At 41.6% G+C, this 27,981-nt stretch overlaps 1 protein-coding gene across 1 annotated transcript; it reads right to left on the bottom strand.

Annotated features, from left to right (window-relative positions):
• Positions 1-461: 461 nt before the first annotated feature.
• Positions 462-27,907, bottom strand: dqx1 (DEAQ box RNA-dependent ATPase 1). Its single transcript, XM_080046504.1, has 12 exons — positions 27,640-27,907; positions 20,417-20,789; positions 17,590-17,783; positions 14,271-14,718; positions 12,251-12,565; positions 11,777-11,876; positions 10,517-10,675; positions 6,844-7,035; positions 6,100-6,225; positions 5,680-5,870; positions 2,427-2,617; positions 462-1,686 (listed from the first exon to the last, which is right to left on the bottom strand). Exons 2-12 carry the CDS (start codon positions 20,741-20,743, stop codon positions 1,509-1,511), a joined length of 2,421 nt encoding a protein of 806 aa, XP_079902630.1. The 5' UTR covers positions 20,744-20,789; positions 27,640-27,907; the 3' UTR covers positions 462-1,508.
• Between the last annotated feature and the right edge of the window lie 74 nt (positions 27,908-27,981).

The raw sequence follows: 27,981 nt of genomic DNA, 5'->3' as shown, positions 1-27,981 counted from the left end.
GCACACCACACATGAAATAGAATCACTAGCTTCTACCATGGGCCAAATCACAGCCTGGAAAATAGCAGATATGGCTTTAGTATGCATTTTTAAAACAGGGCATGACAGTACAGTAAAATTGATCTTCAATGAAAAATGGTAACAGGATGAAAAGGGGCCACGCCACTGACATTTTCATCTGAAGTTTAAGAAAATAACCCTTATGATGTAATCCAATAGTCACCATTCAGTTGCATTGTGGGTAATTACAACTCAATGAAGAGCAAAGTCCTATGGAAAGATGGCAGTTTCTACTTGAATACAGGAGCAAAGTCCACGCTGAAATGCATTTCTTTCCCAAGGCAAATTTCCCTAGATCAATATATCTATCATGTGTATAACTCTGATATTGTAAACCTCATTCCAGGGGCGCTCACTGTGTTCTTAATCTGCATGTTGCTCCCCTTCTCTGCCCCATTTTACCTCTGTCTCTCCAAACTGTCTAGTTAAGCATATAAATGCCCCCAAAAAATGATCTTTAAAAGAAAAAAGGAAAAAAAACCTCCACCATTCCACCTGATCCCGTGAGTTCAGCTTGGACAAAACCAGGAATACCAAGAAATGAATTGCCTGTAGATTGCCTTTAATACACAAGACGGCATTCTTATCTTAACAGACTGAGAAGCAGAACAAATTGCATTAAAGTTCCTTTTAAAAGAGCAACTTAATGTCAGCTATAAAGTGAAAATTCCCTCAGCTGAAATATTTCAGACATTTTCCTATTAGATAGGAAGATACATTTGAATAAAAGGTTTGTCACTATTCACAAAAAGTGGGAGAATGAGGATAAAAGCAAAGAGAGAGACCCAAACAGCATACAAATAGTATCAAAAAGTTGAAAAATAAAAGATCTGTTTCCAAATCACAGTGAGCCCTGAGAAGCCATCCGTTCATAGTCAGCCAGTAATATTCTTGCTGCAGTATGTGTATTGCTAAAATGTTAACTTTCTGAACAAAAAGGACACCTGGATAAAGTATTCTACCCACGTCACCTCTTCTCATTTTAGTCATGCTGAAATGTAAAACAGAACTTTTTGAGGCATCAGAGTTCACATGACAGCCAAAGTATAAGTGAACACGTCTTTAGCCTGTTTTTGTCGTTCTTTAAAACAGACCAGCAGAATTCTCTCCTTAAATAAAATAATAAAATCTATATCAAATTTAAAATTGAGTCAATACAAACATGATGAAAAGAGGGAAAAGGTTTGGAAAATTTGAAAAAGCCACTGCAAATTAGATATATATTAACAATACATTACTGTACATGAGTGTTTTTCCAGTAAAAAGTTATTTAAAGAAATGTACACATCAAAACAATTAACCCCTTCATATGAGATTTCACACCATTTCATAATTCATACAAAGTAGCGAAATCTCAGATCAAACAATAAAGTGACAGGTGTGTGTGTGCGTGCGTGTGAGTGTGTGTGTGTGTGTGTGAGTGTGTGTGTGTAGTGTCTTCTGGCGTCTCATTGGACCACACAGAGCTCGGTGCTTGACTCTGCGTCCCTGTTAGTCCTGCTGTTCTCCTGGCTCTCCTGTTGGTCTGAGTGTGTGTCCTCGCTCTGCCTCAGCTCCATCAGCAGCTCTTTACCGTCGCTGGATGGCAGGTTGCCCAGGTAGTACAGAGGGGCCAGCTCCACAAGCCTGCAGCACACACAGTGGCTCATTATGTTTGGACACAAATAACAACCTAAAGTCTATGAAGAGTGCAGTGTATTCATTGAAGTAGGGCATAGTTCAACAATGTGGGAAAATACACTTGTACCCCTTTCACACCAAAAAGAAAGCTGGTGCTGGGGCCAGTTCAAAACTGGTTACAGCCTATTACCAGCCTTATTACAGCCTTATACCTGGGGTTAGGATTGAACTGGTTTTTACAGCCAGGAGCTGGATCTCTGGCGGTGTGAAACCAAAAAACTGGCTCTAGCTCGGAACTAGCTCGGAACTAGCTCCGATTTTTCGGCGGTGTGAAAGGGGCATTTTGGCTTTCGTGGAACCGGAAGGCAATTTAGCCTATAGCTTAGCATAAAGACTGGAGGGTGGTGTTATGAACTGTATCTCAAAAGTGTATGTGCTTTACCCTTAAAAAAAGAGACTCATGTTCTAAAAAAAAAAGATGTATCTTCAAAATGCAAAGAGGATTGACTTTAAATGCATGAAGTGGGCCATCATATTACTGATTATAACCGTTTCAAAAATGTTAATACATCTAATAAATACAACTTTTTATCAAAACTAAAATAATATCTGTCAAACTGAATACGAAAAAAATGCAAACATCCAAAGACTTGACCACAAGGAATCTTTATGTTTGCATAAATCAATTGTAAATCCATCTTCATTAAAAAAGAAATCTTAGAACAACCCTCCCAGGTGCGACTCACATCTGGGGGTGGACCTCTGAGGCGATGCAGATGCAGTTGTCTCTGGAGATGGTGAACTGGTGGTAGAGCACCCAGCCGGGCCGGGGGGGCGGCGGCTGGCGACACAGGTAGGAGGAGAAGGGGTGGAGGTGGGCCACATGGCGGTGAGTCAGCAGGAGGTAGTTCCCTGAGCCGTCCACGTCGTGAGCCACCTGGACAGCATGGATGAACATTTTACAGTCAAGAACAAAGTAGGACAATGTGGGAGCAAGTGTTAAAGATTGGAGACTTCAATATGACATTAAATGGTCACATACTCGGATCATTTACAGCTTCAAAAATTGTAACTTGGGGTTTCTAATAGAAACTGTTTTCACGGTGTTGTGTCCAAAAATGGTGCCTGTCTGTAACACTCCATTTTAGTGCCTGTCCCAGCCTTCCAATTTGGCCTGTAAGGGTGTATTCACACTGGGAAAGTCCGCTAGTGCACTTGCTTTGGTCCAGACCCAGAGGTGGGCAGAGTAGCCAAAACATTTACTCAAGTAAAAGTAAGTTACTTTAAGATTATAATTACTCAAGTAGAAGTAAAAGTACTCATAAAAATTACTACTCGAGTAAGAGTAAAAAAGTATGCAGTGAAAAGACTACTCAAGTACTCAAGAGTACAAGTAGGCCTACTGAATTACTCCGAATTTATTTTAGAAATATACAGAGCAACACAAACGGTACAGAATAGACACGAACATAATATAAAACAGCAATGTTCAAATAAAGATATGTTAAATAACATAATTTTAAATAAAACTATAAATAAGGTATTTAAAAATCAAATGAATAACCCTTGAACTCAAACAATAATAAATTAATTATCTGCCAAATTAAATACATCACCCTTCAAATAAAATGATAATAAATTAGGCTTGTCCAAAATTATATTAATTAAAACCAATACACTTATAACACTGTTGCAATTGTTTTGCACATACACATTTTAAAACAAATTCCTACAATATGTCACTGAGAAAATTATCTAGGTTGGGTTGAGCCCCAAAAATATAAAACGCACAAAATTAAACTTTGTTACACATCAAAACCTGCTGGCACACTCACTTAACATATGAAACTACAAAGTGGCTGAACAAAGAGACCACTCTCAGACTCTCACACAGCCAGACTGGGGCATGCGAAGTGAGTAGGCTACAGGGAGAACAGGACATGTGTCAAAGAAGAACAGTTTCTCTGTAATTGCGAGTGTGTGGGAGTCTGTGTCACTGTGATTGTTATTTTGTAAGTTAGTGTGATTGAGAACTTGCGAGTGTGTGAGTTTGTATTTGATGCCAGGGGTGTGGCTATTGCTCCTCGGAATCAGCGGTTTCTTACATTTTCTCGACTCACCCAGATAGTCGGTAAAATATGCGTTTAACCTACATGGCACGGCCACGGACACAACATCGGTGCAGAACCGCAGCCTTTAAAAAAGTCCGCGGACATTGTTGAGCCCATGGTTGAGCCCATGGGTTGAGCCCTATGACAACATGACAACACTTGTCATGTGACTGAAGTGGCTGCATTTGATTGGCAAGCTTTTGTAATGTGGTTTTTATTGGTTGAAATAGTCACGTGATAGAGATGTTGGCTGAAGACGTCCCCGGGGAGAGAAATCATGAGAGAAATGGCTCTCGCATGTAATAAATAAAATATATAAAAAAATAAGGTAACGACCGTCACGTAGCCAAATGGAACGGCGTAAAAGTACCGTTCTTTCTTCAAATATTTACTCAAGTAAAAGTAAAAGTATGTTGCAATAAAACTACTCCTAAAATTACAATTTATTCAAAAAGTTACTCAAGTATTTGTAACGGAGTAAATGTAGCGCGTTACGACCCACCTCTGTCCAGACCCAATAGAGTTTTGATTTTTTTTGTTTGGTGTGGTCCACTTTCATATTGCCCCTTTTGCAAGTGAACCAGCATTACGAAGCAAAACCACACGTGATCTGAGGTCATTCATTCATTGGACAGACATTCTGGGGTGGAGAGAAACAGGAAGCACGAAGTTTAAACTGCGAAATATATATCATTGATATAATATGGGGCTAAAAATAATAAAAGGGCCTACATCTAACCTATAAATAAAGAGGAAAAACATCAAATTATTGTTGTTTCATATGGTTATAATATGTAGCCCTATGTCAATGCCACGTTATGTGGCTTGTAGCCTACGATGTGAAACATCATTTTTACTGTATTTTTGGTGCTGGATGCGCGTCACGCGAGAAGAATAGGCTCAAGCTGACACTCAGCTGATTAAGCTGTGTATCAGCTGGGTCGGCGCAGTTCAGCTCCAAACTGACACGGGGATAGTATTGACGGTCCCGTACATGGGAAGCAAAATAAAAACACACACTTCTTGCGCAGCGTGAACCTGTTGGCACTGTGCGAGAGACGCTCCCCTCTCCTTCATCTGATCGCTGAACACATTCAACATTTATATTGTTCTGGGCTCCCGGTCAAACCACAACTAATCTTCCTAATAATGGTGACAACAACACTTTCCCATAATGTGAAGCTGACGGCTATTTATTAAAAAAGAAAAGAAAGAAAAGGCACAGTGCCTCCTGCATTTGGGTCGGATCGAGTCCGAACAAATTCACACCACAAACGAACTGCAGCAGAGTGCGTTTGGAAACGCATCGAGACTACCTCTTCAGCTGGGTCTCGGAGCGTTTGTTTGGTCCGCACCCGAGTGCGATTGCTGTATTCACACCTGCCTGAAAGATGCGCACCGAAGGCAGAAGTGCATCTGAGTTCGTTTCAACCGAACTAAACACGGCATGTGTGAATACACCCTAAATCTAACTGCTGGTTCAAATCTAACTGCCAGTTAGATTCAGGGCTATCCGGGGGGTTCCAGGGGTGTGGTACTATGGATGACCCTGTGAGAGGACCCCCTTATGACATCATAAGGGGAAGTAAATCTGACTGGGGTTTTTGAATTCGGGTTTTTAGAAAAGTGGAGGTGAAGGAGTCTGTAGTCACATTGGGGACCCATATTAATGTTGAAAAACCTGGAAAAAGTGAATATTGCACAACAGTTGACCTTTAATTAACATGTGTGAAATGGAAAGTAGGGTTAGAAACAAAATACAGTAGTGTTCTAATATAAGGTTCTACATTGTCCTGTAAAGGGAAAGGGAATTATTCACATATTTACTGGTGCATTGGTTGATGTAACTACACGTAACATTCTGCACAGTCAGGGAAAGGCCGTTTACCTTGAGGAAGAAGCCTGAGATGAGGGCGCGCTTGATGTTGGTGCAGTTGTCTTGGCAACCGAAGGCGGGAGGAGACACAGGAAGCTCTATCCGCTGCATCACCTCCAGAAGCTCCGCCCTGATCACCACGGCCAATCGCAACGCAGCGTGACTGAGGAAGTTTGTGGTGCACCACGTCTCATCCTGATTATCTGCAATGAGTGCACACACAGGGCTATGGAATCATTCATCAACATAGATATACTGGATTACATGTCAGTAACTCACTAGTAAATATATAGACATTACACCGTTGTCCCCAGAAAACACTATTATTTCCTCCTTTGCTAATATTATGTTATCGATGCAACAAATCTGTCTTAATTCAGTGGGAAATGTATCTACAACGTATTGATATAATGTAGGCTGGGCTATACGTACGCTCTTTGAAGGCGTTGTAAATATTGATGAGCGTCATGTGGTCACCCTCTGTGTGCATTAGAGGGCGCCACTGTGCCACGGCAGCCTCTTCTCTGCTGGCTTCTGTTGTCACGAAGCAGGAAGGAGCTGAATGGAGACAAATATCACATGGAATATTAAACTCATTTGAAATGCTCTAACGTGTAAAATATGTCGTTAGCATACAATGAACATCCTTTGACATATGATCTCAAGTATTATTTACACAGGTATGGTAAGGTCAATGGTAAGGTCATTAAGCTGGCCTTAGGAATGTCCTTAAACAATATGTATATTATTGTTGACTATAACAATGGCGACATCACTTGCGATAAATAACAATTACTGAAATATACAGTGTTAATGTCGTTGTGCTTTTAGTTCCCTGCCCAGCAATGACTCCAGTCATTAGCCCTATGCAGACACTTCAAATGAAATGCATTATTTCCATTCCAACAACATGGCTTTATTGTGTATTATTTATTGATAACTTAAAAGGACACATCTCCCTTTACAATAATTTCTGGTAGGCAATATCTGATTGGAAAAATAAATTGACATGCAGAGCGTGATTGCATGGCACATGGAATAGGCTATACCTTTATTGCAGTTCAAGCGGTCTTTGTGTTACGTATACCTCATCAAGTTGATAGATCGCAATAATGATACATTCCTGACATATTGTGCAGCCCTATCAAACAGTAACACTATTGGTTCCTCAGCTACCTGTTAGCATGGCGGCTATAGTTAGCAGCTCATCCACACAGTCGTACTCGCAGGCGGCGATCAGGGCCTTGGCCAGTGGAGGCTCCAGGGGCAGCTCAGACATTATGATGCCCACCTCCGACAGGTTACCGTCATCATCCAGAGCGGCCAGGTAGTCCAGGTCCTCCAAGGCCTGCATCAGAGCCTCCGGGGCTGGACAGGTAGGGACACATGGAGGAAGGATGAATATGGAGGAGAGAGGGAGGGAGGGAGCAGGAAAACAATACAATGTGAAGGAGAGAGAGAGAGTGTTTTGATATGTGAACATGATGCAACTTTTTACTTGTGCATATCTTGTGACATTTGTATTTCTATTTGTCATGGGTAGAAGTAGGATATTTTTAATGAAACAGAATAGAATGTGAAGGCTCATCAGGTTAAAGCTGACCATAGGAAGGGGAAGGACCTTATATGGCCATAGGAAGGAGTAGAGGAAGGGGGCTACCGGGGTCCCCGGGCAGCTGCTCCTTTGTCACTCCTCCCTCTCCCAAGTCTCATTGGTTCTCAGTTCACTATATAACAGGACGTTTGGAGCAGAACGGGGCACTACTATATACTGTATAGTTTGTCACGGTCTGTTCCAGCACACTCTATCTCTCCCTTCAACCATGGAGGCAGAAGAAAAACTTAGAAAACTTTGTGAGTCCAAAATACTCTGAAAGATTTTGGACTTCGAAGTACTTAGAGGCAGAGTCTTTTAAAACACTTCTTTAAATCTCTTGACACAGATGACTTGGTAAAAATGTGTAAACTTTAGGTGGGAATGATAGACTAGGAAATCTCATAGAATGGTGAATGGAATTAACGGAATATTGGGTACAATAGCTCCTCTGTTGTGGCAATTTCCCTTAAGTCCTTATCATTTTTAAGGTTTCGGGTTTTTAGATCAGGGATAGGCACAAGACTAAATTAGAGAGCATGCAATAACTTTAATTATCTTGTGCTTTGGCAAATTTGGGAAAAATATACCAAGTTAACATCTATTAGGGGAAAAAGAACTCTATTGAATGAGTCATTAGGCATATAACCTCTTTTCTTTTCCTTTCTTGTCCATTTTATGTAATATTCCTATACTCTCTTGTATTTTGTAAATAAAATCCCTTAAATGTTGTAAAGCCTCAGTTTGAATTAGTTTATAGTTGGAACAGAAGGACTTTAGGTATAGGTTTTTTCTTCAAAGAGATGGTTTCGTCCTTGGGGAGGTAAGTACAATTTGATTCCACACAACGGCACATTACTGATTTAAAACACACACAACCTCATAAAACTAACCTCTCTGTGAGGAGAGAATATGCTCTAATTCCTTCCCGGGTTTAACGCAGGCGTTTTAAATCTTGAAATAGTATATATGTTCTGTTTTTAGGAAGCGGGGTTAAAAAGCATAGGCTGCATAAAACTGAATTTAATAACTTGTGGAGGTTATCTTCCGTCGGAGAGTGGTGGAAGAGACAATTACATAAGTCTTCTAGCTTATATAATAAATAAAGGGTTTATTTTCTAGTAACAAACTTAAGAGCAAAAAAGGGGAAGTTTTTCTGAAGCAAAGATAGAAGGGTTTATACTACACAGAAACCGGCCTCATCATAAGGATGAAGGGGTTCTGATGAAGTAAAACGCTGAATACCGTGGTACTTATTGAACATTTCCTTTACCGTACTTTCCGTACTATATGCCGCACTGGACAATAAGCCGCAGGTGTTATAATGTTTAATTACCATATGTAAGAGTTCGTGCACAGAGGGGATTGTCGGGAAAGAGATGGCTGCTTGAGGAAGCTCCCACATTTCAACAAACAAGTTGCATATTTGCATAACGTACGTAAGTGTTACCATTTTGTGCAATAGTAGCTATTAGGGATGGGCACGAGTGTTTTCGCTACTTGTGTGATCGCTTGCATTCCTCGAGGATCAATCGATTCCCCGTTAAACTTTTTTCTATTTTTAGGACGCAACGCATCTGTCTACAGAACAACGGTTGACCGCAATAAAGCGCTCAATGCTTATGTCAAACAGTCACAGTTGCCATATGATATTAAGGATTTATTTTCCACAAGTTTAAAACACATTTTCCTAACTGAAAGTAATTAAATAAGCGGGCCACAATTTAAACCGATCGAGTAGGTCTGCGGTGGAGAGAGAAAAAAGAGAGAGAAAAAAAGCATGGGCTGTAGTTGGCTAACATTCAAAATAGACATTTTAAATAAGAAGGGCAGCAAATACAATACAATTATTGTCCTACAATTTAAACACATAGATAGGCTAAATAACTCACCAAAGCAGTAGAAGTAGTAGGCTAGTATATCCAATCGCGTATGCTCATCCTGTCCGTGACTAATTACCGCGACTAATTCCTCGTTAACGGAACGTTACACCGTCGGCTTTTGAATCTCAATCCTATATTCCATAATAAAGGCTTCTTATCGTTTGCTCGAATGTGCCCGAAGTCAGCCTGGCTTCTTTACGTGCCTTTCCAAGTTTTCCAGCACCGCATTCAGCTCCGCGGTGCTGTGGAGACCACACACTGGCTGCGCTGCACGGAGGTGGCAGTTATTTGCGGTTTCTGTTTGACACAACGCTTAGTTTATTTAACTTGGATCAAAATATTTAATTTTGTTAAACTTTACATCCGTTTTGTGCCGTTTTGTACACGTAATATAACATTTTAAAATAGGGGCGGCCCGCCGGCTGGCCTAAAGGCTACAAACACTAAAAAAAAAAAAAAAAACGATTTTCCTCATCCACCAATCGAGATCATTTGAAACGAGGAGTACTCGAGTAGGCTACTCGATTACTAACGCCCATCCCCAGTAGCTACAGAATATATACTGTGCTGTGTAATAACAGGGTCGAAAAACGGGGAAAAAGTCGCGGCTTGTAGGCCGAAAAGTACGGTATTTAAAAGTATCCCTGGTAGTCTGGAGGCTGAACCCTGCCCTTTCGCCGCTGCGGCCAGGGTTCGCGTCTTCGAGGTAACCGTAGGGAGAGGGGAGATTTCTTTAAGAAGAGAAAGGTTACAAGACCCCGGTATTACAAGTCCCCCCCCCCCCAAGAAATGGGACACCCCCTGCAAGATCAATGCATCATCAAGCAGTTATTGGTGGCGTGACACAAGGAATTCCGCCTTATGCTATCTAGCTAACCGGCTCACTGCTGCAGGCCAGTCTCGGTCTTGGGCAGAGAATAAATGCTAGATGCTATAGGAAGGCTTGATACTTGACAAAACGACAAAACATGAATGACAAAATGACTGAAGACTTGTGCTGATATACCACACCAATAACGAGGCAACTAGCTTCAAACTGCTGTAGTGCACAACAGTAGTCATGGTCTGATGAATCAACAAGAACCACAAACAGAGGCACAAACAGTGGAGATACTACACCAATATCAGTACACACTCTAAAGCTCAAAACCTGTCCAAAAATATGACAAACATGGAGGACAAAGTACTCCAAGTCCAATGCCTAACATACATGTTTCTGACATAACTGCTGTTATTCTTAAGTTTTCCTATTGTAACTAATAAAGAGACACTGATGAGTCCTTGATTATTCTGTGATTGTAATCCACTCCACCATTGTCTGTGCTGCATCACGGTCCTTCAATCCTATTGAAATGAAAGCGGTTGATCCTACCTGGCCTGTCCAGGAACTTGCACTGCCCCATGTCGGCGATATCCAGCCTCTTGAGCAGCAGCACCAGGTGGCTGAGGTTCTCCTCCACCACCCCGGGACAGTGAGCCTGCTCCATGCCTTCATCATACACAGACTGGGGGTACAGACGCAGACACAGGCCTATAGGAGAACAATAGGGAGGGAACAGTCATTATACAATCAATTACTAAAGCTGTTGTACTATTAGATTTGTTTTCTTTTTTGTTTGAGATCGTTTGGGCCAGGGGGCATTTTTTGATTTTATTAGGGCAGTTTTGGAGAGAGAAAGATGAAATGGGGGAGAGGGGAATGACATGCAGAGAACGATCTGGGCCGGATTCTTTTATTTATTTATTATTATTATTTTTTTAATATATTTTTTTGGGCATTTTTTTGCTTTATTGATAGTGCAGAGAGACAGAGGTGAAATGGGGCAGAGAGGGGAGTGACATGCAGAGAACGACCGCGGGCGGGAATCGAACCCGGGTCCGCTGCTGCACCCGGCCCGGGAGGGGGACGCCTTACAAACTGAGCTAAAGGCGCCCCCTGGGCCGGATTCTAACCCCTACACACCATGAGTGCCCCAACAATTTAGATTTTTTTACCGTAAAATCCACCTTTGAATGCTAAGTATGCTGTGTCAGTAATGTCATCAACAGCAGTTAACACATTGAAACAGAAGCTGGACTGTAAAGGTATGAGCTGACTATAATTCAAATGTGATGGACATGGAGTTTTCTTAGATGTGTTGGCGAATTTGTTAGCATAATTGGCTGTGTTCGAAAAGCCCTACTAACATCCTGCTCATACTAATGTTATCGTTAATTTTAGTAAGTTGTGCTTGTGTATGCGAGTTTGTGTAGGAGAGAAATGCCCGGATTAGTAATTACTTCCGTGAAGATTTTGTGCATGGATCGATAGGTTACTTTTCCTACGCCCCACAATGCATTGCGTCTCTTCAAACGAAACAGAAGTTTTTTTATATTCTTTATTGCTTCTGTATACTTCAGTGTAAACCTCGCATACAGTCAATCGTTCAGTAGACAGTATGGAGTACATACTGTACATATTGAGTATGTAGGTAGAGGAGGACGTTAGTAAGCCGTTTGGAACTCAGCCTGTCTTTTTACCTACCACTAGGAGTCACCGGAGTCATAGATTGGTTTTAAATCCTACACATATGAACATACAGCACTGAACCACACCACCTGGTAATCAGAAGAGCAGTGAGCTTTGACCTACCAGGAAGATGGCTGTTCACCCGCTCAGTCCTCATGTCGGCCTGCTGTCTGCTGACTGTCCTCAGCACCTGAGAGTTTGCTCTGATTTGTGGATTGTAAACCTGGGGTTGAATACAAGGGCAAAAGAAATGGAAACTTTTCACATGATAGCCCGAGAATATTTTGTTCCACAATTCCACAATTTCCACAATATGAGGTCGCTCCCTCCTGTACGCATGAGGTGAAGATGTATTTAGTTATTTATTCTAAAGTACTACTTCTTAGTCTTCCAACAGGTGCATTTGATGTATCAAAAGGCTCATTCTAAGGTTATTTAAGAAACAACAGCTTTGATTCTAAAGCAATTATACACCAATTAAAAAGACACTTCTAGATAATATTAAATTCCATTCCTACTAAGTTCTGTTCTGAACAAAGCCAAACAATTCTACACACTGCACATTTAATCGTGTGTTATTCACAAAAAAAAACTCACAGTTTTGAGTTGAAGGCCTGTGTCTATGACGTAGCGGATGGCCGGCAGGGAGAAGGAAGCCTCTGCCAGGGCATCGGTGACGATGACTTTGCGTTTGACGCGTGGAGCTCCATCTCCTCCCAGCACTGAGCCCTCCTCCAGGCTGGAGCCCGGGGCCTTCTCCCTCAGGCCAGAGGCAGTGCATGGCTCAGGGTCGTACAGGCGCTGGCTGAGTGCGCCCAGGCCAGCATGGAGGGGCACCACCTTCATAGAGCCAAGCTGAGGACTCAGAGCTACACACTCCTTCTCCAGCAGGGATACACACTCTTCTGTTTCCTACACACAACAGCAAGGGGAGAGAGAGAGAGAACGGAGAATCACTCTTTCAAATATCCACTGTCAAAACCCAATCACTAAATACACTGCAAGTTTTTGAAAAAACATTTGGTGCATTAGTGATGTGTAGTTGTAGAACATAGTTAGTTACAAATGTGTATCACTACATTTTTTCTTATATGTAGCATATGTGTACAAGAAAAATATTTAAAAAAAATATATATATGAGAAAATATTCTACAGGTGTGCAACTCTTATTGTTCAAATTCATGTACTCCAGTCATTTGCAGAGTTGCCACATTTGTCCATGACTTCACATTATTTGAAACATGTGTGTTGTGTTCACTGCAAAAAGTCTAGCAAAACATTTCAGCATATGATTTTCATAATTTGTGATTCATAGAATAGGACATTTGTGCATCTGGGATGAAGTATTCCAGAAGGTGTAACTGTAGTTTTGTATTTTTAGGAGGGGGAAAAATAATTTCTCCCAGACTACAAATTTAAACATGTGTCACTATTTTCTACAATCCCAAATGAGTTTTGCACCAAAATGTACCTTTATATTATTTCAACTGACATGTCTGTCGGTCTGTCGGTCTGTCTGTCTGTCGGTCTGTCTGTGTTTTTCAGAACAGATCAGTATCATCAGAAACGAATTTGACTTTCAAATCTAGCCTTAGCTAACAGGCAGCCACGCTAAGCTAGGTCTGTAATGAGACAGTGAGTCAGGAGCAGGAGGTGTGGTGATGTTGACATACAGGGAGTTTAATGTGTTTAAAAGACTTTGATGTACTGTGGGTCAATATGTACAGTTAGCTTAGACGAAAAGCATATGACAGACAGACATGTGTGTGTGTGTGTGTGTGTGTGTGTGTGTGTGTGTGTGTGTGTGTGTGTGTGTGTGTGTGTGTGTGTGTGTGACACCAGACACCTGTAACACACCTGATGCCTCTCATCTTGAGAGGCATCAGGTGGTGAAAGGTGGTGAAACTCTACAGCACAGCACAGTGTGAATGTTGGTTTGACCAGTTTTCCTTGTTGTTCAAAATTCAAACTAGTTTCTATTGAAAAAAAAAAGCCCAATCTAGACCTAAAAATGTGTTTTTCCACTGTTATTTAGGGGTGTCCCCGAAAAAGAATTTCTATAGTCAAATCAGATTTGTCAAGGCTTGCTTTAGTTGAATATTTTTTTTTTCCTGCTCATTGATCTACAGTATATTCTCATTTGGGACAATTGGCGTGCATTGTTTCTAGACCAGAAAAAAAGGGCCTGAAAATACCAATTCCAGTTTGTCTCCTTTACTTGGTATGCTAATTTAGCCTAGCATGGCGATTTTTTTCGCACACACTTACAAGATTGATTAATGAGCTCATGAGTTTTTTTTCTCCGTTTATTAGACCAATTTGGAGAAACAGAGTTGAAATGGGGGCAGAGAGGGGAATGGCATGCAGAGAACCAAAACATGGGTCGGGTCTGCTGCAACGAGGTCTGAGCCTCTATGGGTGAACGCTCTAACAACTACACCACAAGTCCCACCTCGGCTCATGAGTTATTTTCACATTTTTATTGACAGGCCACTCTACCCTAGTTGGGCCCTTCATTTGTTCACATGGAGAAGGGGCTCTCTCTTTAATGTTTAGCCCCTCTGAGAGTCGGTGCAATGCATGCCACTGTTGTAAGTGAAGTACGTCAAGCTTGTACCTGTGCACTTGCCAAGAACACCATGACATCTCCCTCCTCTCCTCTCCTGTGCAGATCCAGGACCATCTGACATGCAGAAGCCAGCGGTTCCTTCCCAGATAAAAGTTCCCGGTACACTATCTCTGCTCTGTGCGTCTCCACAGGCGTCCTGTCCTCCTGCTCTTCTTCTAGGTCCCTGGAGGGGGGGTCAGTGAGCAGCGGTCCGTCCAGGCAGAGGTGAGGGACCGAGGGCCCCAGGAAGGCAGAGAGGCGTGGGGCCAGAGTGGGGTGAGTGAGGAGGACCACCCTGAAGTTGTGTGGCCTCTGGCGGCACACGTCACACAGCAGGCCCAGCAGCACGTCGGTGGGCAGCGTCCTCTCCTGGAGCTCGTCCAGCACCACCACACCATACTGATGCAGCAGAGGGTCTGACATCATCTCCTCCAGCAGCAGGGTGTCACTGACAAACCTGGGGACAATGAAATGAGGGAAGAACCACTCTTTCTGTTAACTTATGTACAGTATGTATACATCTATTTAGTCATATTCAATCATGTGAACAATATGCGATATGCTGAGATCATGTTCAGTAGGCTATACTGTCTTTTCCCATCACTGTCAGATATTGAATATATAGTATATTTTGATCCTTTTTTATTTGCTGTATTTTATTATTTTAAAAAGAAAAAAATGTATTATCATTATTGTATTCCTTTTTTATGATATGTATATATTCTTTAGTATAAATATGTGTTGTCTATGTGTATTCATAATCCAATGTGTGTGTGAATTTGCTTTTATTTATTTTATTTCTCTTCATTTTGATTTACTAGAGATCTAAATATATGTTGTGGTGTGTTGCTTTGCACCGGGTTGTGGCGGGTTGAGACGGTGAACAACATTGTGGGCGTAGAGAAATGTTTTTGGCTCTCTGGAGTGAATTATTGATTTGGGAAAAATTAATTACAAATAAAAAGTTTAAAAAAAAGAAAAGAACCCGTATCCTTTGAACTAATAGAGATTTGAAGCATTTTGACAGCAGGAAACCCCTTCATTTAACAAATGGACAGGAAGTCTGTCAACATGTCATCTGACTTGATAATCAAGACACAAATCGACGTGCCAAATGGTCACAACTAAGACTTAGGGTGTATTCACACTGGGAAAGTCCGCTAGTTCACTTGCTTTGGTCCAGACGAAAGAGAGTTTAGATTTTTTTTGTTTGGTGTGGTCCACTTTCATATTGCCCCTTTTGCAAGTGAACCAGCCTTACGAAGCAAAACCACACGTGATCTGAGGTCATTCATTCATTGGACAGACATTCAGGGGTGGAGAGAAGCAGGAAGAACAAAGTAAAAACTGCGAAATATATCATTGATATAATATGGGGTTAAAAATAATAAAACGGCCTACATCTAACCTATAAATAAAGAAGAAAAAAATTAAATTACTGTTGTTTCATATGGTTATAATATGAAGCCCTATGACAACGCCACGTTATGTGGCTTGTAGTCTACGATGTGAAATATAATTTTTACTGTATTTTTGCTGCTGGATGTGCGGCTCGCGAGAAGAATAGGCTCATGCCGACACTCAGCTGATTGAGCTGTGTATCAGCTGGGTGTCAGTTCGGCGCAGTTCAGCTCCAAACTGACACGGGGATAGTATTGACGGTCCCGTACATGGGAAGCAAAATAAAAACACACACTTCTTGCACAGCGTGAACCTGTTGGCACTGTGCGGGAGACGCTCCCCTCTTCTTCGTATGATCGCTGAACACATTCAGCATTTTTACGCGTTCTCTCGATCAAATGTAATATATTGTTCTGGGCTCCCGGTCAAACCATAACTAGTCTTCCTAACAATGGCGACAACAACACTTTCCCATAATGTGAAGCTGACGGCAATTTATTAAAAAAGAAAAGAAAGAAAGGGCACAGTGCTTCCTGCATTTGGGTCGGATCGAGTCTGGACAAATTCACACCACAAACGAACTGCAGCAGAGTGCGTTTGGAAACGCACCGAGACCACCTCTTCAGCTGGGTCTCGGAGCGCTTGTTTGGTCCGCCCCCGAGTGCGATTGCAGTAATCACACCTGCCTGAAAGATGCGCACCGAAGGCGGAAGTGCACCTGAGTTCGTTTCAACTGCACTAAACACGGCATGTGTGAATACACCCTTAAAGGTTCAGTAAGCGGAATGGTCAGTTTAGCTAACTTCCTGTCACTGACTGCAGTTAGCAGTCCCCTCCCTCGTCCCCACATTAATGCACTGCAGTCTTCAAGCAGCGAGTTATCTAGCATCATCTCAGATAAGTAAGTGTGATAAAACATGATAAAAACCATCAAAACAGACATTGGGAAGGATTTTTACCTGCTCCGCCATTGTAGGCCATACACATTCACCCATCTGTCGCTATGCACGTGCACCGGCAGTGAGACGGGTGCCGGTTTGTAGCGTTCTCTCTTCTGATTGGATATCAGTTTCGGGATCCCCGAAAAGTTTATTTGCCGATTACATGCAGAGCGACTGACTGAGAGATCGGCTTTATGAAACGCGCACACTATATAAGAGATCACTGTATGAATAAAAAGCGATTTAACACTTATATTAACATAAATAAATCGCTTACTTCACCTTTAAGTGGACTTACATACTTCTATTTAATCATTGAGAGTGCAGGGAAGAACACCGGGATCAATTTTCAGTGAATACATTTGCTATAACACTTTTACTGCCAACTTGAGACAGCAATATACAGGGAGCACAGAACAGAGTGCCAAGGTGTGGCTGTATGCAAAAGAAAGGCTGTGTAACATTATCATATGTGGTGTGTAATCCAGTGGAGCTAAGTCTAAATGAATGCTAGGGAGGAGTCCACACATGATACTGATCAGCAGTAGGCTCAGCAAATAAAAAAATGAATGACTACATTCATGCATTTCCCTACATCATATGCGGGACACAGCTACGGTAGCTTGGCTAAGGCGCGGGGCTAAGAGACAGAAGTAGTAAGTATATTTAGTTTCAGATTATCCGGCGTCGGATGTACTAGATTACCAATAGGTTGTTGTTTATGTATGTAACACACTCTTTGTGTTGTGTTTGATCGCTTTCTTGCTTGACATTCCCTTTATTTATTCATCATTTGAAATGTTTCATTATGATGATACTTTGACATGATGTCTTTTATAGAACTCTAATGGAGACATTTATGTTATTACTGTCCAATAGAACTGAGAAATAGAACCAAAGGATTTCGACACAGCTTGGATCCCACCCAGTAAATGTGTGCGTGCGTGCGTGTGTGTGTGTGTGTCCATTGTCCATGCATTCCTAACCTGAGCATGGTGTCTGGTGTACAGCTGTCATCGTGAGACACCCTGTAGCCCACCTCCAGACCCAGGCTGAGGTCCATCTCGTCAGCCACGCGCAGGGCCAGGCTCACCGCGGCCACCGCGTGGGGCTGGGAGCAGCACACCAGGCCCTGGGAGAACTCAAAGGACAGGGCGTACTCTGCACACCACTGGGGCACCTGCAGGCAAGAAGGAGAGGAGGGAGGGGAGGAGAAGAAAAGATTTGGGTCACCCATACAAGAGAAGGTAGTACTGGAATACTGGAGATGGAAAGGGATTATTATTACACACAGACTCTGGTTTCTCAGGCGCACACACCATGGACATGTAAAGAAAGCACGCACAGATTCAAAATAAGAGAGTGAAAACAGCTGTCAGCCAAAAAGCAACCTCCTTTCCATCACATGTAGTCATTTGACCTAATGCTTATATTGACTAGTTAAAGCTTAAAGTTAGCCTGAAAGGAAGAAAAAAAAACATAAAAACAAAGAGAGACTTATAGCCCCCCAAAGGCCAATTAATGGTATATACTTTACTGTCCTCAATGGGAAATTGGTCTCGGACTCAAAAGCTGCACACATTAAGTATTTTCCTTGACAGTTAGGATAAAACAGCCAGCATGCAGCACCAGCTCCATATAGGGGGCTAAATAAAACTTTACGGAACAGCCCCCACTGCTGTACCAATCACAACAATATCTCAACAGCCTCAAGCACAATTGTTTAAAGGTGTCATAGTGGTAGGGACAAATGAGTGTTTAAAAATGGTTGAGTCGGGGCGCTCTGGTGGCGTAGTGGATAGAGCGCAAACTATATTGACTCTGGCTTTTGTTGCAGTGGTCGCGGGTTCAAATCCGACCCGTGGACCTTTACTGCAGGTCATCCCCCCTCTCTCTCTCTGTCTCCCCATTTCAGCTCTGTACTATCTAATAAAGCTTGAATATGCCAAAAAAAAATCTTTAAACATGTTTGAGTTTACAATGAGGGACTCTGTACTGCTGCCAGAGGACAAGGGCTCATATTCAGTGTGGAGGATATGTGATGGGGGGTCAGTCATTATCCTCTGGGCTTGTCTAAGAACACACTGTTCATAAAGTCCACTGATGGGGGCTGCCATTCTTTGCCTCCATATGAAAACAAATGGGGATGCGATGGGTGTAAAAAGCGAGAGGCAAGATCAAGGCGCAATGTTATGATGAAATAAATAAGTAAAAGTATGTCCCAAGTGTATGCCTACTGCATCCTAACTAGATTCTTCTTATGATCAGATGTATATAGAATAGAAAAAAGAAAGAGAATGCGATTTGGAACGCAGGGCTAGTTTCTAGCTGGATTAACACAACCCACTGTATATGAACCCACTGTATATGAAACTGGCAGCAGGAATGTGTATTTCCTCCTTGGGAGCATATGGCCCATGCATGTCCATCCTTGTGCGTTTCCACAAGTTACAGAGCAAATTAGGATACTTTCACAGGCTTTCTCCATAGTTCTACTGGTCATTCAAAGTCCCAGTACCTCTTCATCTTGCAGCTATAAACACCTAGAGGAAGCTAAACTACACTATCATACACAATATGGCATTCAATTATGTGTGCCATGGGCTTCTGGATCTTACAGTTAGGCAGGTGTGTTACATGTTCCAATAATAAATGAACAACCAAGTGGCATCCATGGATGACAGGACTGAGAAAAAAACAAACAGGGCCCTACAATGGAGCTTGAATCAATATTGAATCAAGGGTTGCATTAGATCTAATGAAGAGGACATAGGGATAAATACAGGCTGAATGTCAGCCAACATCAAACAAAACTAACCCAGGAAGACTTGCTATCACTTTGTGGGGAAAATGAAGAATACCAAATGAACTAAAAGAGAACAGAGTATAGTGAGAGTGAAGGAAGCTTAGAGTGATTAGAATGAGGTTGTACTGTACATGCTTCAGACAGTAACAAGTGCAAAGGTCACCAGAGTGATTATGAGAAAACAAGTTGTCTGTTTAGAGCCTCCTAACAGCAGCACTAACATAGAGGTATACAGGTGGTGCATCTGAATACATTAGAGTATCAATGAAAAGTGTTCCCTTGCAATTGAAAAAAAAGATTCATTCTAGATTCATTGTACACATGAAGTGAAATGAATCTATTATAAACCTACTTTTAGGAAGGTAGATGTTTCTGTATAAATCCCTTTTTTGATTTGGTTTTATGTAATATTTTAATATTTTGAGATACCGGATTTTTTTTTATTCCATTAGCTGTACGCTGTAATCATCACATTTTTGATAAAAGAAAGGCCCTGACATATTTCACTATATGAAATCAAGAATATATGAATGTTTCACTTTTGAATAGACTTTTTCATGATATTCTTTTTTTTTTAGATGCACCCATAGAAGAAGGTGCCGGAGATGGGAGCCCAGAGTGTGTGTCCAGGTTACAGCAGAACTAACCAGGCCTGCCACCACCATGTTTCACTGTGGGCATGGTGTGTTCAGGGTGATGTGCAGTGTTAGTTTACCGCCACACATAGCGTTCTGCATTCAGGCCAAAAACTTCAAGTTTGGTCTCATCTGTCCAGACCACCTTCCTCCAAGCCTTGCCACAAGCCGTGTGGGGGACCCAGCAAACATGTGGAGGAAGGTGCCCAAGTTATGTGCCACTTTGTGTTGGTCTATCACATAAAATCCCAATAAAAGACATTTACATGTGTGGTTGTAAGTAACGTGACAAAATGTAGAAAAGTTCAAGGGCTATGAATACTTTTGCCAGCCACTGTAGGTCATTTTGCCCTGCATTGCTTGCTGGTTTACCTGGGTGCTCTTGCCGGCTCCACTGGGTGCACTGAGCAGCACCATGTTGTGGCTCTCCATGTGCTCCAGCAGCCTCTGTCTCAGCCTCCACACAGGGAAGTGCTGCCTCTCCTCCAGCAGGGAGTAGTAGCGTGAGGAGAAGGGCAAGCCGTCGTAGGGGTTGACCTCCAGGTCTCCCAGCCCTTCCTCCTCCCCCTCTCCTCCCTCCTCTCCATCCTCCAGCTCTCCAGACAGGAGGGAGGACACAGACAGGGAGTCCAGGGGGGGCGTACAGGAGGGCTGCTGCAGCCTGGGGAGGGAAGGCTTGGCCTGGGGTGATGACATCATCAGCAGGGGACCGGGTGGTGATGGAGTGAAAGGGGCCTGAGATTACCTGCAAAGAGGAAAAAGACATAACTTTCTTTTATTTTAAGATCATTTCTTTGCTGTTTGCAATGCTTTTATTTAGTGTGGAGAGACAGAGATAAAATGGGTCATAGAGGGGAATGACATGCAGAGAACGACCACGGGCCGGATTCTAACCCGGCTCCCCAATAGGAAAAGACACTTATGATTGCCGGTGGCATGAGGCAATGGAAAAAGCTACAGTGTATTAGATAAGGGCTGTGTATGTCATTTTGAAACGTATTTGAGACCGAGCTGAATGCCTCCATATACCATAGATATAGTATGGAGGCACCGTCACCGCTCCCTGACGCTTCAGTTGCTGTCAGGAGCAACAGGAGGAGCGATAGTTTCTGCTTTGTTTTGGTCAAGGGAGGAAACAATCTGCTGCATGGTGTTGTGTTATTGTGAGACAGCACAACCCAGCACGCCGCGGTATGCACAGAGTCACAGACGTACTGCCGCAAAGAAAAGTGGGGCTGATTAATTCCACTATTTATACTTTTATCTTGCACTATTTGTACCCTATTCATTCTTGATTTACCTTTGCTAGCCACATGCTATTTCTAATATGTTTTACATGGACAAGATTGCTTATTAAATATTTGTCTGTGATCTTCACAACATTCTAACCACACACACGCACATCCCAACATTGACATGTAGTAGTTGCAATTTTTTACCATATTGTGTAATAATGTCATAAATTATCGCTATCGAAAAAAGTAGAGTTCAGGAAACCAGTATCGAAGTCAAGGTATCCGATTCCGAATCTGTATTTGATATTGACATTTTTTCAAATGATACCCACTCAGCCCTATATTAGCAACACTGCTACTGTATAGAGCTATGCGTCGCCTGCAGTGCCAATAACCCTTTAACAATCAGCTGGCTGTACAGTACAGTCAGAGGCACCAACAGCTAAGGAGAAGAAAAAACAAGGATATTATTATCGACCAATCAACGAACGGCAGTGTGTAGCTCCACCTTTATCGTCACCCTTTCAGGCGGCTGGTACCCCAACGGAGGAGTACTGAAAATGGGAGAGGGTTAGAGCGGTTAGGTAGCTTATATCCGTACCCTACCCAACTTTTCGAAAATGGAAAGCCAAAATAACCGGACCGAACTGCTCCGACCCGTTCTACTCGGTGGAAACGAGGCATTAAATTCAGCCACAACCAACATCAATATATAAAGTGGACCTCAGGGGGCACAGTGCTTTCCTGTGTCAGTTAAACGTCTTTCCCACTTTGCTCAAACAGGCCCTTCATGTAGCATGCTAGGTATTTAGCTGTGGAATGCTTGTCCCCACCCAGATGAAGACTTGTGTTGGACAGCTGTGATAGGCGGAGGGGAAAGGCCCGCAGGCACCTTTACTAGTGAAATGCTTTATTCATGGTTGGAGAGGACAGGATAATCACATGATAACAGAGGCACATAATTCAAAAATAGCTTAAAAAATATCTCCCAGCTTCTACTTTATTGACTGTTCATCAACTAAGGGGCGTGACACATGGGTACATTATTTGAGGTGTGTATTTTCATATCATGATATTGATATGTTTTGTATTTTATCACTGATAAAGCAGCTCAGTTAATCATTCTTATTTATTTGCAATATTGACAACAATGGCCCAATAGAATAAGACATTTTAGGTATGCATGGTTGAGTTCATATATCTAGTAAAAACAATATGTCGATTAGTCATTTGACAGAAAAGCATGAAAAAGATTAATCCTTCACGTAATTTGTCAATCAAATATTTCTGCCACAGTGAACTGACTCTAATCGGGTTCTGAACTGTTGTTGAGATGGACTGACACAAAGTGGAACAGTGTGCTGTGGTCTGATGAGTCTACATTTCAAATAGTTTTTGTAAATCATGGACGTTGTGTCCTCCGGGCTCCAGAGGAAAAGGACCATCCAGATTGCTACCAATACAAAGTTGTAAAGCCAGTGTCTGTGATGGTATGGGGGTGGGTTAGTGCCCGTGGCATGGGTAACTTGCATATCCATGAAGGCACTATTAATGCTGAAAAGTACATACAGGTTTTGGAGCTACATGCTGCCATCCAGACAACGTCTATTTCAGGGACGTCCCTTCTTATTTAAGCAAGAGAATACCGAGCCACATTCTACATCTTAATACAGCTTGGCTTCATAGGAACAGAGTGCAGGTACTAGACTGACCTGTCTGCAGTCCATACCTGTCTCCTATTGAAAAGATAAAGTGCATTATGAAGCACAAAATATCACAATGGAGACCCCGGAATGTTGAGCATCTGAAGTTATAATTTTGTAATTTTGCTTTCAAAATGTCAACAATGAATGTCCTCAGTTCCCAAACGCTTACTCAGTGTTGTTCAAAGAAAGGCTGATGTAACACAGTGGTAAACATGCCCCGGTCCCAACTATTTTTAAACGTGATGCAGACAACATTTTAAATGTGTGTATATTTACAAAAAAACATTACATTTGATCAGTTTAAACTAATATACATATGATGTGTTTGCTCGATTTGTATGTGTTTGTACTGTTTTATATTGAATACGCCTTGAGAAGGATTAGGAAATGATCACATTCTGTTTTATTCACATTTTACATTACGTCCCAACTTTTTCTAAATTGGGGTTGTAGAATGCAACAGTCAGCAGAAGAGCAAAGTAGCAGTATAAGACATGTTGTAGCCAATGGGCGAAGGTCAAGGCAAAAGGTTGGGAGGAACTGTTTACCATGGGTTGTAAATGTCTTCATTTGCCATTTATTCACATCAACTGTTACACTCTAGTCACACATTCTATGCCCTCTTTAAATCTGTGTTTTTGGATGATGGTTCTCAGTAAAAAGTCCTTTAAAGGTGCAGTGTGTAGCATGTATCGATATTTGCCACATATAGCTGTGTTTCCACAGCAGGAACTAGGAAGCTTTGCAGGAACTCTGGGTGTTTCCACTGGAACCAGGGTCTAAACTGTAGTTGCTGGAACCTTTCTTACCCCAGAAAAAGATCCTGCTTGGGGGGGGGGGGGGGGGGGACTTTACAAAGGATCAGGAACCTTTTGGGGCGGGGCTGCAGCTCTGAAGAATTCTGATTGGTGGAGTTGCCTGCTCGCAGCTTTTCACCCGCGATGTTTAAATCTCCGTTTAGCGAGCGTCTCATTTCCTGGTTTGAGTTTAATCTATTTGCGATCGTTTGCGATGTAATAAAAAGCGAACAGCACCAGCACAACATGAGCGTCCTGCGTACTATCACACATCATGCATCTGCTGCGCTTGTGTGAACATGTTAACATTATAGCAGCAGTTTGTACAGTCTATGGAGCAGCGATGCAACACTTCAGCTCAGTAGTCCCGCCTTTTATTTTTCTTCTTTTTTTTTTAAACTGTCAGATGGCCGCTGTTCTCCTCACACAGCGCACCTCGCCAGCACCATTATTCATCTCATCAGTCTCTCTCTTTTTCTTTTTTCTCACCAGACGATCGCTTCTCTCTGCTAAAATAGATAGAGAAATAATCTGTTGATTCTGATTCACTGATTCTCACCAAACTCATTTATTAAATGTCACCTGTTATAAAACGAGGTGCAGTGCAGATACTTTTACTTCTTCTCCATACATCATTGGCCTGATATGCATTAACCTCACCGGGACTTCAGACCCCGGTGGAAACACACACAGCCCAGGAACTAAAGGTTCCTGCTCCAGGAGTTCCTGGAACTCTAAATTCCAGCTAGTTTTGGAGGAAACGCAGCTTATTTTATGACATCATAAGAGAGATACAGTGTCGTGCGAAAGTTTGTGAACCCCTTGAGCCTTTTGGAATTTTATTTATTTTAACCATAATTAATAAAAAATGTTCAATACCAGTATTTTTTATATGAAATAACAGATGTTTATCAATTCAACATTTTTCTTTTCCAGAAATCAATTGTTAAAATAGATAAAACAAATTATTTGACAAATGTTGTATGTGCAAAAGTTTGTGAACCCTAAGCTGCATTGCTTAAATCGAGCAAGGTAAACACAATCAGGTGGGCCAAACTGATTGATGAAATAGACCAATGTAATGAGAGATCTTTAGGGAAGAAATTGGGCGCCACTAGATAAAACAAAGATAAAACCAGGTCAGTTTAGGGCCACCAAACTGAACCCATACAGGTCAGACATGCTAAAAGGGAAAAAAATCTCAGAAGATCTCAGGAATAGAGTTGTGATGTTGCACATTTGTCTGGGGACAGCTATACATTTGTATATAAAAGTTTGAGCTCCATCGGCCCACCGTGAGGCAAATCATCTACAAATGGAGAGCTTTAAGAGTGACTTAACATCTGCCTAGAAGTGGACTTCCTTCAAAAATATCTTCAAGCACCACAAGAAAAGGGATTTTTCAGGTAAAAGCCAACCCACACATTACATCTGGAGATTTGCAGACCATTTGCCATCACCATTCTTCACTTGGGAGAAGGTTCTGTTGGTGGTAGGCAGAGTTGCGTTTTTGCCCAAACATGGCGGTTTTGGTTATGACCAAACAGATCAATTTTGGACTAATCTGTCCACAGAATAAGACTTCAGGTATCTCCAGGTGCTCTCTGGCAAAGCTGTGACAAGCAGTTTTGTTCTTTTTTGAGAGCAGAGGCTTCTTCAGCAACCCTCCCTTGAAAGCCATGTTGACTGAGTTTTCTTCTTATTGTGGAACCATGCACATCTGTCCCAGATGTTGCAAGAGAGGTCTGCAAATCACTAGATGTAATGTGTGGGTTGGCTTTTAACTAAAAAAATACTTTTCTTGTGGCGCTTGAAGATATTTTTGAAGGAAGTCCACTTCTAGGCAGATGTTCAGTCACTCTTAAAGCTCTCCATTTGTAGATGATTTGCCTCACGGTGGACCGATGGAGCTCAAACTTTTTTTGAATTAATTTATAGCTGTCCCCAGACAAATGTGCAGCATCACAACTCTATTCCTGAGATCTTCTGAGATTGTTTTCCCTTTTAGCATGTCTGACCTGTATGGGTTCAGTTTGGTGGCCCTAAACTGACCTGGTTTTATCCGTGTTTTATCTAGTGGCGCCCAATTTCTTCCCTAAAGATCTCTCATTACATTGGTCTATTTCATCAATCAATTTGGCACACCTGATTGTGTTTACCTTGCTCGATTTAAGCAATGCAGCTTAGGGTTCACAAACTTTTGCACATACAACATTTGTCAAATAATTTGTTTTATCTATTTTAACAATTGATTTCTGGAAAAGAAAAATGTTGAATTGATAAACAAACATCTGTTATTTCAAATAAAAAATACTAGTATTGAAAAAAATGAATTAATAATGGTTAACTAGGGCTGGCCCGAATACCATTTTTCAGGCTTCGAATATTCGTTGGTTTTTCCGAGCGAATATTCGAATATTCGTTCCAGAAAAACACACCATCAGAAACAACATAAAAAAAATAAAATAAAAAAATAATTAAATAATTTTTTTTTATTTTTTTTTTTTAAACGTTAATAATCCCTATATACTCCCTGGAACCGATTTTGACAGTATCTGCATATTTTGTTGAAGATTTACGCGCTCAGAGGTGAAGTAATGGATGCGCTACTTAGTGATGTAATATCCTCCTAAATGAGCAATACTACTACTACTACTACTACAATATTACTAACTTTTATATCCAAATATAGAATTATTTGATGACATTATATTGCAGTACTAGCTTCTTGCAAAAAAAAATGTTGAAAAAAAAAAAAAAAAAAAAATTATAAAAAAAAAAAAAAAAAAAAACGAAGCTCCGAATACTAATTTAAACTCCGAATATTAATTTTCCGAACGAGTATTCGAATATTCGAATAATTCGGGCCAGCCCTATGGTTAACATAAATAAAATTCCAAAAGGCTCAAGGGGTTCACAAACTTTCGCACGACACTGTATCTGGGTGAGGTTTTTGACATTTTTAGATTTTTTTTTTAGTGCCGATTTTAGGTGGGGGGGCTTGGGGAGGTCATGGCCCCCCCTGAAATCTTACTGTCCACCCCTGTGACCCAAGATAATGACAGAAATTGAAATCTCGTTATTTTATTCACGTCTCAATGTAGGCAAATACAATTATGAATCATTTTTGCATTGGCTATAATGCATTTATTTCACGTTTGCTTTGCTATGGCCACCACACTCTAGGTATCTGACCCACCTTGGCCGCCCCAGTCAAAATGTCCTGGAAACGCCACTGTTTTTTTTTTTTATAGATTTTTGACATGTTTCTGAGTATTTTGTCCTCTTGCTGTGGCTAGGGGATAACTATTAGGAGAAGGGCATTATAATAATTACCCATCATGGGTGGAGCCTTAATTCCAGTTTGTGTGTGACACTTCAGTGACGAGACTAAACAAAGGATGCTGAAGGGCCGACAGCTGACTGTATTTTACATTATAAACAGAAGTCTCTTCTTTTGATAGCTAATAGCATAGACAATTATTTAAATCATACATAATTCAAGCTGATTGGCTTATTGTTTAAAGCACAGTTTAACATCTATGACTAAACAACATTTAACTCCATTATAACATCTGAACGCAAAGGATATTATGGCCGTCCATTCGGGCTGCAGTGGTGACTGCCAGCCTTTATAGGCAGGACGACATTTAAACTAGTTAATGGCCTCGTCTTCTATTACAACAACTAGATACTCTCTCCTCTTTATTAACCCCCAAGTGCCCTTTTGAGTTCTACCAAGAGCGACGTGTTAGCTGACACTGACAGTCACGCAGACGTTAATAAAACACATAGACACACCACACCAATGACCGAGTAAAGTAATAACAGGTCCAAAAGTTGAAGCCACGTCTTACCTGTGAAACATATTGGCAGGCAGGTGAAGAAAGCAAGCGAGAATAGTCCGCCCTCACTCACTGCTCTGTGTCCGCTGTGGCTCACACACACATACACACCTCCGTCACATACCCGTACCACAGCTCGGTAACAACCAGGAAAGGCGGGAAAAAAAATCGACGACAAACGTTCACAGGCCCTTTCCAAAAATGTTAACCGTCCCTCGTTATTATTCCGCTGACAATGATAATAGAAGACGAGTGTGTTGTCTGTTTGCTTTAGCTAGCAGTCGCCATGTTTGGCTGTCTAGCTGTCAAAATCTCGTGCTACGTTCAGGGCGCCTCGGAAAATACAGAAGGCGG

This window comes from Ammodytes marinus (assembly GCF_949987685.1).
Source record: "Ammodytes marinus genome assembly, chromosome: 18".
Classification (NCBI taxonomy): Eukaryota; Metazoa; Chordata; class Actinopteri; order Uranoscopiformes; family Ammodytidae; genus Ammodytes; species Ammodytes marinus.
Note: the sequence above shows the minus strand (reverse complement) of the source record. Positions and strands in the feature narration are given on the sequence as shown.

Excerpts from the sequence above, each read along its gene's own strand:
- dqx1 (XM_080046504.1), bottom strand. The coding sequence starts at position 20,743 with ATGATGTCATCACCCCAGGCCAAGCCTTCCCTCCCCAGGCTGCAGCAG. Across the intron at positions 11,877-12,250 it reads CAGGCCTTCAACTCAAAACT|GTTTACAATCCACAAATCAG; the intron begins GTGAGTTTTTTT and ends ATTCAACCCCAG. Across the intron at positions 2,618-5,679 it reads TCTCAGGCTTCTTCCTCAAG|GTGGCTCACGACGTGGACGG; the intron begins GTAAACGGCCTT and ends CATGCTGTCCAG.